The sequence below is a fragment of the Typopeltis vanoorti genome, chromosome 19, assembly GCF_054136105.1.
Source record: "Typopeltis vanoorti isolate ZY-2024b chromosome 19, IOZ_Tvanoo_1.0, whole genome shotgun sequence".
NCBI classification, from domain to species: domain Eukaryota; kingdom Metazoa; phylum Arthropoda; class Arachnida; order Uropygi; family Thelyphonidae; genus Typopeltis; species Typopeltis vanoorti.
The window spans coordinates 32,517,412-32,535,449 of NC_143567.1; the positions used below are offsets into that span (position 1 = coordinate 32,517,412).

Genomic DNA, 18,038 nt, shown 5'->3' on the forward strand with positions numbered 1-18,038 from the left:
ATGGGTGTCAGTTCAATGTGGAGAAATGTAAAGTTATGCATTTTGCGATAAATAGATTACAAGTCGTGCATGACATTGATGGCACTGTACTCCAGAAAATAGATGGAACTAGAGATTTAGAGGTTATGGTAGACAGAGTTAAAGTTCAGAGGACATATTGCTAAGGTAGCCCATAAGATTACTTGACTATTGAATAACCCATTAACAAGTAGAGATAAGGAAGTTGTTATTCCTCTTTATATATGAGGCCTTGATATGCCCACATCTGGATTACTGTGCTCAAGTCTGGTCCCCTGGGTTTCTTGGGGATGAGGAAGCGGTGGAGAGGATTCAGAGGTGAGTGGCCTGTGGAATGTTCCCTATGAGGCTAGATTGAAGGTGTGTTGATAGGAGAAAAGAAGGAATATGATGAAATATTTATAGTCTGCCCACAGTTGTGAGAAACCTAGCTGGCACAGTGCCAAGAAATCAATTCATGTTGAAGGAGAGATCGGAATAAGGCAACGTACGAATTTATCACCAACACATGGAATCGCGTAACGTTTTCCAACTGTTATAGAAGCAAAATAGCTACCACTTTAAAAATTACAATTTTCATAAAAGAAAAGCTAATTTTCTTACATGCAACAATAAACACCCATCCCACGAAACACATTAATTACCCTATTATCGGAATAGATTGCCTTCTGCCATATGCATAAATGTCAAGGGTCTCGCATCTGTGGTCAGGCAGTAAGTTGCTTAAAGAGTTTTATAGAATTGATGCAGGGAAAATGTTTCAGCACTTGGCTAGAGGGACCAGAACATGGGATCATTCCTGGAAATTGAATAAAGGTGTGAGATCTTTATTCGACTTCCAGGAATGCGAGGACTAGATTTTTTGCTTGGAGAGAGTGGGTGGAATGGGTTGTGGCTGCTTTGTCTGTTGATGGGTTCAAGGAGAAGTATGATAGATTGAGTCTCCTGCAATGAGGCTCCAAGGAGGTGCTCGTATAATAATATCAGATGATCCTACTAATGCACACAAATGAAAAGGTTTTGTTATTATTATTACAAATTATTAGGAAAAACGTTACCTCTTGTCCTGAAATCACTAGCTGAAACCTAATGTATTTCTACATTGATTTTGTATGAGTGCTCAAAATTCACAAATCTAATTTTCCTCTCCATCTAATAACGGAGAGTATTGACAGTTCTGTTTATAATTTTTTCAAAGTTAAAAAATATCATTTGCTGTAGTGGAATGATTTTTATAGCTGTCTTCATGAATTAGTGCTGAATTTCACCATGAAATATTACTTTACCAGCAGTATGAATTGCTTTCAATAATTGCATTTAGTAAATTGACAAAGCTAAAAACTTTAAGCTGTTTTAATAAGTATGATGATTTGTAATTAATTTGGTATCTTATTTATAATTGTAGATCAAGAAATAGTTGCTGATTCCTGCTGGGCATTATCTTATATGACTGATGCTACCAATGAGAAAATTCAAGAAGTCATTGATATTGGAGTTGTTCCAAGGCTTGCAGAGTTACTGGATTGTGGTGACTTAACTGTTCTGACCCCAGCTCTCAGAACTATTGGTAATATTGTCACTGGAAATGATCAGCAGACACAGTTGGTAATTGATCATGGTGCATTGGTTTCCTTCCGTCGTCTACTTAATAATGCTAAAACTAATATTCAAAAGGTAAGTTCTTAAGGTAGGACATATATTATTAGAAAGTAGATGTCATTTTCAGTTATCTATATAATCAATTTGGGTGCATAATTGGGAGGAGACATCTACATATCCTACAAGGAATGTGGATAACCAGTTGCAGCTACTGACTCACTATCCATGTGTGCATCCTGCTTTTTATTAGGCGTCCACATAGATGCTGTAATGAATAAGGATGGGCAGTTGGAGACTTAACCAGCAAAATTGAATCATGTGTCAGCATGATACAAAATAATTGGATATTCTGCTGGCTGGAGCATCACTTGATCACACGAGGTTGAGCTATTATTGGACAACCAATACAATTGATAAAAATTTGACAACAGAATTAAAGATAGGCACCATCTGGATTCATAATTGGAAAAGAGGCTAGCAAAATTATTGAAATATCATATTGACATAATTTTTGTTACTGAGACTAGGAAGACCAAAACAGGTGATATTTCTAAATGATTTTTGGGGGGGGGGGGGATTAAAGAAACAGCTGTAGTATTCAACCCAAGATGGGAAACTAAACTTCTTGAATTGTAGTGATTTTCAGATAGTGTCTGTGTATGTTTCAAAATAAGAAATTGAACAATAATACTTGCATTGTAACCCCAAAATTCCTGAACCTTTTTCCTTTGGCAGAGAACAGGTACACGAATTTTTCAGCGAGCAGCTGCTGTAAACTGCAGATACAGTACATTTTCACTATAGAAAAATTGTAAGGTAGGGGAGTAACCACAGGAGGAGATGTTTGCTGTAATGAGTCAGCTATATGTTTCCAGAAAATTTGAAGAAGAGCCGATAATGATAAATACTCACTCTGTTTCTACTTGATGATGTTCCGGTATAAAAATGGGCATTCATAGTGCGAACACACTTTTGTTATTATCGATAGCGATATCTTCAGACTAGTTCAGGATATGAGAATATACAAGAAATTTCAAATGACAAGATTATCACATTTTGTTATGAGCATGATGAAAATAAAATCGTATCTGATTCCTAATACATATCCTCATTGGGTTGTAGTGTTCATGTCAAAATGAGAGTTTGCATTATTACTAACCTCCTATCAATAGGTTTCTTTCAAATCTGTTTTTCCGATTTCCCAATGTTGTTACATGTACCATTTTGGTCTTCTGTGCAGCTACTAATTGCATCCATAATCTGTCTAGATCTTGGCTTGTTTCTAGGTCCTATTTTTCATCCTGGCCTTCAGACACCTGATTTGCTGACCTGTTCTCTCCCATTCTGTTTAACCATACCACCTTAGATTAACTCTCCACACATGTTCTTAAATGTTAACAGTATCAAATTATTTTCTAATACCTTGTGCCATTACTCTAATGTTTCACAGAACTCGTGATTTTGGTTTTCTAATCTTCTGATCAAAGACTTATGGTTTTATTTCTAATCCAACTCAGATTCATAAGATGGAATTGGTTTGAACACTGTCTTGTGTACAGCTGGAATATGAGAGAAATACTAATTTTTCTCATATTCCATATAAATTTATCCAGTGACTTCCAACTTTACTTATTCTGTTGTGTGTTTCCATATTTAATTTTTCATCTTTACTAAAAATTCTTCCTAAATAGCTAAATTGTTCTATAGGTTCTCCATTCAGGATGCAGTCAATATTTTCAATGTTTCTGCCTGTCTTTTTATTGCTGATTTTCATATCAAATTTATTACAGCAGTTATTGAATTTAGTCAGGGAATCCTGGATTTGTACTGGATTCATTTAGAAGTATAATATCTGCATAAAGTAAAGAACTGAGATTAACATCTCCAATTTTGATATCAGGTTTAATATCATTTTCCTTCATAAACGCAACTGGAGTAATTACGCTGAAAAATTAAATGAAATAGGTGATAGGGTGATAGAACATTGGCAGAAGATATCTAGCAGTAAAAGAATTTAGTCACTAATATAGTTCAACACAAGGTAAAAAAAAAACATCAAATATTTTTAAATGATTAAATATGATGCTATAAGTTTCATTTGACTTGCTGCATAATTTAGGTCATACCCCCCCCCCCCCCCCCATGATAAGCTGTCATGACAATTTATAAATGGGAAATAAAGCACATCATAAACTCACTATAACAATAAAGTGGCCTTCTTCCTATGTATCCATAGCCAGAGTTCATGGTGAACTAAAACTGGACTGTGATATTGGGAGGAAATATAGCTTGAATGAGGTCTAGGATGTCATTGAATGGGACATTAGTGAATAATGAGGAGACATCAAAACTGACCATTATGTCAGTGTGTTGGAGTGTAAGGTTTTCTATACTGGCTTTCAAGTGGGCAGTTTTTTTTTATATGTGAAGGTGTATTGCCAGTATATCGTGTGAACACTGTCTAAATGTCTGGTGCTAATTTGTTTGTGGGTGAATTCATGCCATCCACAGTGGAATGTAACAGTACATTTTGTTTATGGTTTTTTGTAGCCCATATATCTGGAGGTGGGGGATCCTATAGCTATATGGCTTTAGTTTGTTGGTGACCTTTTTAAGGAGCCTGTGAAGTGTTTTGATCTGTGTATTGGTGGGATCATAGTCTAAAGGAAGGTAGGTAGAGCAATCGCGAAGTAAGGAAGCAAGCTGCTCACCTGTGTAATCTTTTTTTTTTCTTTTCTTTTTTTTAATCACTGTGGAATTCCCCTTATCTACTTTGGTAATTACTATTCTATTGTTGTTTTTAATTTCTTGTAGAACTTCATATTCTTTCCTTGAGAGGTATTGGTTTTTGGTGGTTTTGCTTAAGTAATTACATTGGCTACACCTGATGTTGGCAATATGGGTAGGAAGGCTGATGATACCTTATTCTACTTGGATCATTATTTCTTCTGCAGGAATTTTCTTAGATGCTAGTGCATAGTTGTTATAAGCGAGTGTGCTAAATGCTTCCTGTCCTACAACTATCTTACTACAGGCAGGACAGCCAATATCAGAATTTCTGAACACAAGGACTACATCCAATTCCACCATTTTCTTGTATAATGACACCTTTGGAGTATCCATAACTTTTGCATAATATGCAATACCACAGTAAAAAAAAATAATAAATTTACATAAATATTTCGTCTTGCGTATCGTAAGACACCATCAATACAAACAGCAAACAATGAAGAAACAGAGTGCATGCGTTTAAATTGGAATTCCTCTATGTAGACAGTTGCATGTTCATGGATTAAGCTATTGAGCTGAGAATAATTAAAATTAGTTAAAAAGGAAATATATATAAGAGATTATAAATTAATTTAAAAAATTGAGGATAACAATTTCCCACACTTTTGGAATAGTGAGGCAGTTGTTATGAAGTTATATCGATGAAGTAGTGCTTCAGCGCTTTCTTTGTATAAATGTTTGTTTATATATGAATCTCTGCAGCAGCTTCCCATGTTTTCCCATTGGATCCTGTGGTTAGTGTTTTCATTTCCATATTGTGCCATGCCAGATTTGTGAGGTTTCATAGGCCAGGTGTGGTCTTGATGTTCAGAAATATGTTAATTTACAGGTCTTCCTGTTTGTCCATAGCTCTGAACATTAAGACCATATCTGGCCTGGCACAATATGGAAATGAAAACACTAACCACAGGATCCAATAGGAAAACACCAAGATGCTGCACAGATCTATATATGAACAGTTATACAAAGAAAGTGCTGAAGCTCTACTGCATCAGCCTAACCTCAATCATAACTGCCTCACTATTTCAAATGTGTGAGAAATTGTTATCGTCCATTGTATTAAATAAATTTGTAATCTCTCATATGTGTTTTATTTTTAACTAATTTTAATTATTTTCTAATAGTTTTAGCCCATGAACATGCAACTGTCTACATAGAGGGATTCCAATTTAAAACATGCACTCTGTTTCTTTATTCAATTCCTTTGCTGTTTGTAATGATGATGTCTTACAATACATAAGATAAAATATTTACATAATAAATTTTCTTTTTATTGTGGTATTAAGCTTTATTCTATAGTTATGATTTTACCATTACAGCCACTCCGGACTTCCTGACCATGCTTTGGGACCCACCACTGGATGTGCTGGAAGAAGACCACTTTGTTGCACTGCAGCAAATGCAAATATGAGGGGCTATATCTCGAATCTGCCTCAACCCTGAAAAACTTTCCAAATCTTAACAAATTTGGTTGCATGGAATGCCCCAAATTTAGGAAGCACTCATCCTCAGATGTTCAGCCCAACAACCAAGACTACTCATTTTAATCCACTAGGGAGATGCCACCGTTTAGGACTCTAGGCAAAGCATTGGTAGCCTTTCTTCAGCTTCATTTGCCTAGTATTAGTGCGTACATGCACATATCATTGTTTTGATACCTGATGATGGCAATGTAACATTGCTGAAATATAGTAAAGTATTAATTAAAGTTATTTTAATCATCATCAAATTCCTGATATGTACCCTCAAGGGGTGTACAGGATATAATAGTACTACATCATTACTAACTTCCTATCTACAATTTTCCTCCAAATCATTCTGTTACTTGTCAAGACTCCAATATTATCATTATCAGATCTTATATTTCTATCGTCTAAGGCACATTGTACTGTATCAATCCAACTATATCTTGGTCTTCCTCTGGGTCGTTTTCCTGCCAACCTGACAGAGAACACTTGTTTTGCTAATCTTTCCTCGCCCATTCTGTTTAAGTGACTACCACCTGAGATTAGCAAAACAAGTGTTCTCTGCCAGATTGGCAGGAAAACGACCCAGAGGAAGACCAAGATATAGGTGGATTGATATGCAAGTTAAAACTGGTTTGAACACTGTCTTGTATACAGCTAATTTAGTATTCTGACTAATTTCTCTCTTATTCCATATGAATTTATTCAGTTGACTTCCCACCATACCAGCTTTGTTGATTCTGTTGTCTATTTCCATATTTAATTTACCATCTTCGGTAAAAATCATGCCTAAGTAGCTGAAATGTTTTACTTGTTCCACAGATTCCCCGTTCACAACACAGTTGACATTTTCAACAATTTCTACCTATTTTCATTGTCTTTTGTCTTTTTAATGCTGACCTTCATACCATACTATTACAACAGTTATTCAATTTAGTCAGGAAATCTTGCAAACCTGTAGCAGATTTATTTAGAAGTATAACATCGTCCACATAAAGCAAAGAGCTCACATTAACATCTCCAATTCTGATATCATGTTTAAATACCACTTGCCTTCATAATGTGATCCATATAGATAATGAATATCAGAGGGGATAATTTACATCCTTGTCTCACACCAGATTTAACATTAAACCATCTTCCTATACTTCCTTCATTTCTAACTGCTGACTTACAACTCAAATACAGACTAAGTATTGCTTGATATAATGCCCCATTGACACCATATAACTGTAGCGTATTGAACAGCTTCTCTCTTGGCACCTTGTCATATTCCTTTTCCAGATCGACAAAACTTAAATACAGATCTTTGTTATATTCCCATGCTTTCTGAACTATTTGTCGTAAAGTGAAGATCTGATCCTGATAGCCTCTATTTGGCTTGAATCTAGCATGTTCCTCATCAGGCTTTTCTTCCACAATTCTTCTCAACCGTTTCTCAAGTATACTTGCATAGATCTTACCAGGAACACTCAGTAGGGAAATACCTCCTGTAATTCTCACATTCAGTTTTATTTCCCTATTTATATATGGGTACTATTAGAGCTCTACTCCAATTATCTGGAATTCGTCCCTCTGTCCAGGCTTTCTGAACTATGCAGTGCAGCCACTATAAGACTTTTATACCACCATACTTCAGCATTTCTGGTCGAATATCATCTACTCCTGCCTTTTCAAATTTCAAGCCTTTGATGGCTTTTTCTACTTCAAGTATGTATTCCCGACTGTATGCCTGTTGAGTGTTTTTTTACCACTGTGCTATCACTTTTTGTTTCATTTAGCAATTTTTCAAAGTAATAATTACTCCATACTTCAAGGATATCTTTTTCTCCTGTTTCATGTCACCTTTATCATCTCTAACCCATTTTACAGCACTCTTTCCTCCATTTCTAAGCTTCTTCAACAACCTCCAGAATATCTTACTGCCTTCTTGATATTTATTTTCTATGTTCTTGCCTAAGTCCTCCCATGACTTTTGTTTAGCTAGTTTTACACAGTGTTTCACTTTCTTACATTTGTCTCTGTATTCTCTAAGAGCAAAAGCTGACTTATTTGCCAAGAACTTTTGATATGCTTTCTTCTTTTCCTTCACTGCCTCTTTAACTTCCTGTGTCCACCAGGGAGTTCTGATTTTTTTATCCTTGCACACAACCTCACCACATGCCTCTCTGGCAGAATCAATCAGGGTTTTCTTCAAGACTTGCCACTGAATCTCCAAGGTTTGGTTCCTGTTCTCAAATTCTTTCATTTTTTCTTCAATAATCTTTGTGTATTTTATTCTACAGTTCACATCTGAGAGCTGCTCAACTTTTATTCGCTTTGTAGCTTTCTTACATGTTTTTCTTTTCAATATGAAAATCAATTTTATCCTGTTCAAGACTAAATGGTGATCACTTTCAATTTCAAATCCTCTGTACATTCTGGTGTCCTGCACAACAGAGAATATCGCTATCAACAATAACATAGTCAATGAGACTTTTCTTATTCCTTGCATCTTCCCTCCATGTGAATTTGTGCACATTTTTATGTTAGAACATGGTGTTAGTAATAACCAGTCCATGTCCTGAGCAGAAATCCAACAGGTATTTGCCATTATTATTAGCTTTGCTCTTTTCTCGAAACTTTCCCAAAATATTTTTGTATGTCTAACAGTCATTTCCTACTCTGCTATTTAGATCCCCAACAAGGACCAACTTTTCCTTTTTCATTGTGTCAGCTGCTTTTTCTAAAGCCTCAAAAAATTCCTCCACCTCCACCTTAGTAGAACCCACCGTGGGACCATAGGCACAAACAAGTCTCGTTGTCCAGTTCCCCATTCTCATATTTGCCCAAATCACTCTACTTGAGACTGACTCTATTCAATAACAGTAGCCTCATATTTTGTGTTGAATACTATGGCTACTCCTTCTTTTCCTTGATTGTCATTGCCTGAATATAACATTTTGTATTTATTGCTCAGAAAGAGCACACCAGTTTTTGTCTTTTTTGTTTCAGTCACCCCTATTATGTCAATCTGGTACTTATCTAATTCCTCAGCTAGCTCCATTTCTTTGCCATTCAGGCTTCTTATGCTGATAGTACCGATCTTTAACTCTGGTGATGTTGAGTTGGGGTGTGCTCTCAGATTTGTTCCAGTAGCTGACTTTTCACTGTTCGCCCTGGTTCCCTGGCGAAAACAACGGGGGACTTGTTTAACTGGGCGACGCCCCAGCGGGAATGAAATTTTGTCATGTTGTACCATCGTTTTCTATATTGGTTTAAGCCAATAAGAATACAATTTGGTCGGCTAAATCCCAAATTGCCAGCCCATCCTCGTTCGTTCAGTATCCAGGTAGATACCCAATAGGGTGCACCACGGGAAGGTGAGGATTGGACATTAGTTCAGAAGTCCTGGTCAGTTCTCCGCATTCCTTTAAAGGCTATGTAGAGGTCTCCTCTCAGTTATACAGCTTTGACCCGTAAGCACCCCAGTAATTAATATTTAATTGAAAAATGAGTTATTTCCTGAAATATTTATGAGTGGCCAACATATAATCTGTTTACCAGAATAAAGCTGAAATAATAAAATGATATTTTATCATTTGAGCTTTATACTTATCATTCTAAATGTAATTCTTTTTTCTTCCTAGGAAGCAGCATGGACAATTTCTAACATTACAGCTGGAAACGAAAGGCAGATACAGGCAGTAATAGACACTGGCCTGGTTGAACCACTTATAGAGGTTTTAGCAGCTGTAAGTAAATCATTGATTATATGGCATCATATTCCTGTTTATTGCAAGGAATGAGAGGAAAACTATCAGTCATCCTATAGAAACTTATAGACCCTTGATTTAAGACAAAATTTCTGGTCTGTATGTCACATGTGAAAATTAACACCCTATTATTATTATTTATTTTTTTTTAGAGGTACCTTTGGCATAGTATAATTATTAAAGAACATGTAAGACCACAGTAATAACTTTTTAATTAATAAGGTACAGATATTTCATACTAAAACTAATAGTACATCTTCAGTGTTGCAAACAGTTATAGGAGCAGAATACAAGTAATGAACATTCAGTGGATCACCTATTAAAATACAATTGTTGCCGCATGCTAGGAAATGACAGAAAGTAATAATTAATTATTATTTAAGATAATTGCTTTTTTATTGATTACATAAAATAAAACTCGAAGATCTGGGAGACTTATTTTATGTAATCAATAAAAAAAACAATTATCTTAAATAATAATTAATTATTATTTTCTATCATTTCCTAGCGTGCGGCAACAATTGTATTTTAATAGGTGATCCACTGAATGTTTGTTACTTGTATTCGATTCCTATAACTGTTTGTAACACTGATGATGTACTATTAGTTTTAGTATGAAATATCTGTATCTTATTAATTAAGTTATTACTGTGGTCTTACGTGTTCTTTAATAATTACCCTATTAATTTTAAAATGCTTTTAACCAAGATTTGCTTATAATTAAATTAAGAGGTTATTTTTTGTTATTAATTTCCTGTTATTTTTAACAAATTTTGGCGAATAGGCATCATATGTTGGAAAACACTGTAGTAATTTAGCCAACATAAATGAGTCATAATAAATTTAGTTTAATCCTTTATCCAAGTGTGAGCAAACAAAGTTTGCACCTGAAAGTATCTTCAGGACTGGGATAAGGTGGTACAACACCAGGGCCTGCTAATGCTTCTGCCTGGTATCTCCACTTGGGCCTGGCTCCCACTGAAGAGACCTCAATAAAGGTCGAAACTGGTCTGGGTGGTGGCCCTTCCCTTAATGCATAACATTAGATATATCTGCAAGGAGATGTGTTTTGCATTATGGGAGATCCTGAGATAGGAGTGTTGGTAGCTTGCTCCACCTTTGCAAGGAGTGCCCTGATGTTGTACCACCTTACCCCAGTCCTGAAGATACTTTCAGGTGCAAACTTTGTTTGTTCACACTTGGATAAAGGATTAAACTAAATTTATTATACTCTAACCAAGTGAAAAATAAACTCTCAACATAAATGAGTCACCGCTCATAAAACATGTTCGGCAAATGATTAGGACGTAATCGCACTGTAATTGGTTCTTTTGTCGCATGGTGACTTTCTGCTGCAGTTATACACATTTTTGTCATTTTAGGGAGTTGATTATAAAAAAAACAGCAGAATTCAAAAGTTCAAAAAAAACTTGATAGTTTTTTCAAAGCAGGATTACCTAAACCAAGCGCCTCAATATTGAACATTAACTTCACATTGATTTATATAAAATTGTGTGTAAAACAATAATTTTGTTATTACAGTGCTAATATCGATAAAATTGCAGTATAATGTTACAGATGTTTTTATTTTAAAAAATTTGCAATTTAACGGACACCCACTTAGCTCCTATTAGTCCATTAAATCGAGGGTTTAATGTGTATTCATTAATTTTATTTTTTTATACTTCTAATAGTATTTTAGAAAAATCTGATTTTTACAAAATTACATGTATTTGACACTGCAGTAGTCATATACTTTTGAGAGATCAACTCTCACAACTTCCTGACCTTGCTTTGGACACCCACCGCTGGATGTGGGTGTTTGGAAGCTTTAGCTTGATTTTAACAAGCAAGTGATTAGCAGTAATATTTTTACACAGCAGTCTATTTTCTGTGTAAAACGGTATTGCTAATTATTTCATGCATGCAGGTATAGTGGCTTCCCAAAATGGATATACCAAAAACAAAATCAGAAAATTATTCTGATTTGTGTAGAAATTTATTTAATGAAACTTACATATCTGTCATTAATCATAATTGTAATCTTATTTGGTATAAAAATTCTTGGATAATGTTGTGTGGCCATAGGAATGGAAATAACAGAATTGTGGATAAAAAGCTTCAGCTATTCAATTACCATTTTCCTTGTTTGCAGTTTTTTTTTTCTTTTTCATCAGAAAGAAACTATAGTGAATATCTGTTGTGCTACTGCATTCTGGTTCGTGTGGGTGTGCACTTGAATTGGCCCATAATCTCTTCCTTCCTTATCTGCATTGCATTGTTTCGGGTATTTTTAGTTATGCGATTCTCATCAATTATGGATCAAGTTTTGAATATGTTAGCTAAACTAGATTCCTTTTGTCATCTTATAATTTTATATTTAGCATTTTCTATCTGATCATTGTTTGGATTTTTTACTAACAGCAGATCTAAATATCCTAAGTCAACTTTAACACAAATAAAAATCAGAATTTTATTGGGTATAGTAGTGTAAATTTTTATCTCTTTTTTATTATTCTTTCTATTATATTATTTTTATTAAATCCTTGTCAGTTGCTCCTTTGTAAAATACTTTGTTTTACTTTTCCTTTTATTTATTCTTTTATCTGTCTATCTACTTCCTTACCTATCATTATTTCTTGCCCACTCCCCCCTTTTTTTTTTTCTGCTGTTAGTTATACCTCATGCTGTAAGTCTATCTAACATAACAGTCCCTGAGCAATCGCACAACATCAATTAAGAAATTTATTTATCTTAACGACTGCACCACTTAATTGACCTTTCTATGTTTGAAAGTCAGGGCGAGAAGATGACAAAATTAATTTAACACTTCTATACAAATTCTTTATATGCAAGTCATGGCTCGTTACTATATTCTATTCCTCAGGCTTGTTAATACTTTCGGGATAGTGCATTGGCTAAGGAATGAGAACCAGGTAGTTACAAAACAAAAACAAAGCACTTGAACACGCAAATTTACTTGCTATCTGAGCAACAGAAACTATAGTGCTTTCACTATCAGAAAAACCTAGTTTTCCTTGATATAAAAGTGTCTTCTATGACACAACTTGGCTTATAAGTATGCATAAGTATTCCAGGAGGGATTATATTCAACTTTCCTTCAATATATTCAAAACTTAAATGACACTAATTCAGACACTATCATAATCATCCTGTGAATTAGACATACTCAACAATGCATAATTTTCTGTTATTTCACATTCACTTTTCCCGCTAGTTAACAAGTAACCTCTCTCAATCCTTTACGATTTCGAGTTACATACACATAACGTACTACAACAAATTTATAGCTTACTTGCTAACAAACTCGAGAGGTTCTGCTGTAGCTACCAGGAACCTAGAGCGAGCTGGCAATGGTGAACATCGGGTGATGACGGCAGGAAAACGAACCTCCTGGATTTCGGGAAGGACCCTGTAGAACAGTAGGTGAAGAGCAAAGGACCAAAAAGCCAAGAACCACTTGCTGCATTGCCTTTTATTCTATTTTCCTTCCTTTCTTCTTAAGTAAGAGTATTCCCGGATTAGCCAGAAGCAGTGAAAGAACAGGCGTCATTGTTGGCCACTTGACTATACGATTTCAGTGGTATTCTGTGCTAATCCGGCTTAATTCTTATTAAGCTCTTAACAAGTCTAAAGTGCAGGTGCATTCTAACAGCAAATTATTCCTTTACATTTTTATATCTTACTAAGTACGTTTTTCTTAAGAAATTCAGACAAAAACAATTGTAAAATCTTTAGCGAAAATTCCCTAAAAAATTAATTTCTTGCAGGATTTTACAAAGGCCACCCTTTCCTATAAAAAAAAAAAAAAAAAAAAAAAAAAAAAAAATTAAACTCAAAGGTTTCATTTTTTTGTTCTTTGCTTCCCTCGTTCTCTGGAGATGACCTTGATTGGTCCCTAAAATTTCAATTTTCAAACTTAGGTTGAAACAGTGGAAATGGCATATGATTCAATAACCAATCCCTTTTCGAGACTTCCACTCACTACAGGAATACCGGAAGAGTCATTAGAGTCAAGTCGGCACTTGACTTTATCTTTCTTTCTTTGTCGATTCATAATATCCCTGCCTTTATTTACTAGCTTGGTTCCTTTTGTCAACCATTTCTGCCTGAGACCTAGGATTACAGCTGCCATTTTGTGTGCATTTTCCCATTAGGGAAATATTTTTTTTTTGGAAATCACAGGAGAAGTTGCACTTCTGTAGAAATTCCAATCCCAAAATTAATTTGAATGCTCTGACGAGAGGATTTAGGAAGAATTAACAATTCTTGAGAAATGTTCAAATCAAACTCAGGTAGCTTAATGCCTACTTTTATCTTTCTCTGAGTACATACTTCAGATTTTGAGATGCCTGTTAGCTTGATTGGCTTTCTCAGCTCTATCACGTCATTTGTGATACGGGTACTTACTCTCTTGAAGAACAACCTGGTTATAGCTGAGATGTGGGACCCAGTATCCAGTAAGATATTACAAGGTATCCCTCTTACAAGCCTTGAATAACTGTCAGAGAACTATCAGGTCTCTTTCTGATGTAATTATTTTGTTTTCTCTGATCATCTTGAGAACTTTTCTTATTAAGCATGACATTTGATTCATATCCTATTCCTTTAGGGAGTGAATTTCTCCTCATAAAGCAGTTATTAGTCAAATGTACTTCCTTGTTACTTTTAGGTGGCTTTCTTCTGCCTTTCTCTTCACTATCCCCCCCCCCCCTTTCCTGACATGAATTAAATTTGGGGGCCATCATTTTGAGCTCACCTAATTCTTTGATAATGGTGTCTAATTGCTCCATTACTGGTTGATGTAACCTCTCCATTTCATGCTTAATTAATAATCTTACTGACTCCATGTCAAAGGAATCAGTTAACTTAGGTTTGGTGGTTAATTTCTCTTCATCCACAACCTTAATATGAGTTTTATTCTCTAGGTCTATGTCCTTTTCTTCTACTTAGGGATTTTTTTTTTTTTTTCATTGTATCAAGAACCTTTTTTGGTTTTTGGTGGAATCACCTACTTGTTTAATAGAGTGTACTTGTTTGGGGATAGAGGTGGGATGTATATCACCAAACCTCTCCTCTCAGTCTCTGACTGCAAAGTAACACTCTTCCAAGTTCTTTATTTTCTTTTTATATGCTGTTTCTTTTAGTTCTTCCCTTAATCCCAATAGAAATTGATGAAAGACTGCCCAATCTAAATGCAGCTTATCCTCATCAGAAACACTCAGACTACTTGCAAGAGTTAGCAATCTATTATAGAAGTCTGTAACGCTTTCTTTGTTTACTTGCCCACATTACTGTAACTTCCAAAGATTGGGGCTTACGTTCCTCACTTTGGAATATTGGGATATCAAAGTATCCTTAAACTTTGAATACTCGAACGTGTCTCTAAGAATAGGGGAAGCATTAAAAAGATCTTTGCTTTACCAGCCAGTTTGTTTCTTAGGAGAATCAGTAACTGGAAGTCCGTCCACCTCCCAATGTTTCTTAATTCCTCTACAAAACCAAAATAGGAATGGTTGTCATCATTATCGTCCCCAGAGAACGATGGAATAACAAGGTGAGGATTTACAGTCCTAAAAAACTCCTTGTCATCCATTCTTATGTAAGTAGTATCACAATTCATATAAATTCAATTTCAAATTGCAAAAAATTGCTACTTGCTAAACTTTACCTGTTCCTTAAGCCAAAACTATCCCAATCCACTTCACTTGAATTTTATTATGTTGATTTTATCCTACCGATGGCTGTGCCATTGTAAATTTTATCTTTCCTTCTTTATTATTCTTTCTATTATGTTATTTTTATTAAATCGTTGTCGGTTGCTCCTTTGTAAAATATTTACATTGTTTTACTTTTTCTTTTATCTGTCTGTCTACTTCCTTACCTAACATTATTTCTTGCCCCCCCTTTTTTTCCCCCTCTTCTGCAGTTAGGTAGACCTCGTGTAATAAGTCTATCTAACGTGACAGTCCCTGAGCAATCACACAATATCAGTTAAGAAATTTATTTTATCTTAACGAGTGCGCTACTTAATTGACCTTTTTATGTTTGAAAGTCAGGGATGAGAAGATGACAAAATTAATTTAATACTTCTATACTATACTTTATTCTATTCCCTCAGTCACGTTAATATTTTCAGGATAGTGCATTGGCAAAGGAATGAGAACCAGGTAGTTACAAAACAAAAACATATTTATTATCAAACTAAAAGATGTGGTACAGAGCACATAAACGTTAATTAAAGATTAACTTAATCAAAAGCACTTTAACACACAAATTTACTTGCTATCTGAGCAACAGAAACTAGTGCTTTCTCTATCAGAAAAACCTACTTTTCCTTGATATAAAACTGTCTTCTATGACACAACTTGGCTTACAAGTATGCATAAGTATTCCAGGAGGGATTACATTCAACTTTCCTTCAATATATTCAAAACTTAAATGACACTAATTCAGACACTATCACAATCAGTCTGTGAATTAGACATACTCAACAATACATAATTTTCTGTTATTTCACATTCACTTTTCCTGCTAGTTAACAAGTAACCTCTCTCAATCCTTTACGATTTCGAGTTACATACACATAACTTACTACAACAAATTTATGGCTTGCTTACTAACAATCTCGAGAGAAAAGTCTGACATACTTTTCGTTTTATTAAGAACTTAACAAGTTTAAAGTGCAGGCACATTCTAACAGCAAATTATTCTTTACATTTTTATATCTTACTAAGTACATTTTTTCTTAAGAAATTCAGACAAAAACAATTGTAAGATCTTTAGTGAAAATTCCCTAAAAAATTCATTTCTCACGAGATTTTACAGTAGCAGTAAGAGAAAGAAATTGAGGGTGAGGGGTAAATTTGGTTAAGGTAACTTCTGCATCTACCAGCATACAGAAGCCACAGCTACTACATATTAAGTATGAGACCTGTCTTCACTGACATGAGATAATCATACTATACAACACTACAAAATTTGGAAGGGTATACTTGAGAACAGTAAGCAGAGCATAGAAATGAAAATATATGATCTGGCAAGAGGATAATTTGGATGAATAAACTGAATGGAAAGGCTTTGGAGAGTTAATGTATATAAGGATTTGAATGATTTGGTGAATCTTGGAATGACATCCAAAGAAGGTTCACTTTTAAGAGGTATGAGTTATGACCAGGACTCGACAAATTATACAAAACCTTACTTGTCCAAGACCTCACCTCCTCATCTTTTAATATCTAAATGTTAAGTAAATAATAAAAATAACTTTTTGGAAAATATATTGAAAGTTTATTTTTCACTTGGTTAGACTATAATAAATTTATTACCTTAATTTTTGTGACTAGAATGGCCCTTTAAGGCCATTACCAGAAAAATGCCACTTGTCAATTGGACATACTGATTCAAACAAATTGGTAGTCAATTGCAAAGATTAAACTAGAACTGTGATGTGTGTGAAGATTTGTTTTGCTTTCTATTTAAAAAAAAATAATAATAATTTAATTGCAGAAAGTAAGCATTACTTCTGTGAAGTGATATTGATTGCTAACTAAGATTATGAATAAACAGAAAATTTAGAATAAACCACAAATTTTTTAAAACTGAGTGCATTTTTTGGTCTCAAAGAATCATATATCTATCAGCTAAGCATAATTAGGCAAAAATTCAGAAATTGATTCTGAGATTGCTGTTTTTTCAACAGATAAAGCATTGAGGAAAGCTGTTTTTCCTCAATGATAATTGAATAAAATATATTACAGTATGGAAGTTTAACTTTTGTCTTCTCATTAACATCAAACTGCTATATTTATATGATAAAAGGATTACAAATATAAAAATATATTGTGTTCATTTAGACTATCTGATATCCATATGTAAAATTAGTCATGCTACATACAATGAGGAGAGCTATACGATACATACTTTCATTAGCGATGCTATGAGCACAAGTTAATCTGCTTAAGTATTCTGATGAGTGAGGATTATCACAACTTGCAATTGAGATAACTGATGGCTAGCACTTCTTATTCATGTTTCTCTAACTCTGTTATACTTCAAACTCATATTTTAGTGGATGCAAAAACATCAGTTAGGGAGGTTAATCATGAGGGAAAAGTATATTATGTACTGATAACAAGTTCGTGTATGGAATTTCCCTGGGGGGAGGGGGGGGACATCTGTGTGTGACGTCACATAGTGTGTTTTGGTTCACATATGGGATTGTGGGTGATTGTTAAAGATAAGATTAAGCATGGAATCCTTGGAATTCCCTGGGGGAACATCTGTCAGTGACATCATGTTGTGTGTTTCGGTTCGCATATGGAACTCTGGGAAATGATTCACATGGAATTGTGGGTGATGGTCAGAGATAATGATTTGTGACATCATG

The 18,038-nt window shown here is 34.6% G+C and overlaps 1 protein-coding gene across 1 annotated transcript in view; it reads left to right on the top strand.

Annotated features, from left to right (window-relative positions):
* The window catches only part of LOC150095978 (importin subunit alpha-1-like), a 134,023-nt gene that overhangs the window by 90,052 nt on the left and 25,933 nt on the right, over nucleotides 1–18,038 (top strand). The window contains exons 8-9 of the mRNA XM_090409380.1: nucleotides 1,424–1,692; nucleotides 9,503–9,607. Of these exons, the coding sequence (XP_090265506.1) occupies nucleotides 1,424–1,692; nucleotides 9,503–9,607 (374 nt within the window). The remainder of the gene's footprint in view (nucleotides 1–1,423; nucleotides 1,693–9,502; nucleotides 9,608–18,038) is intronic.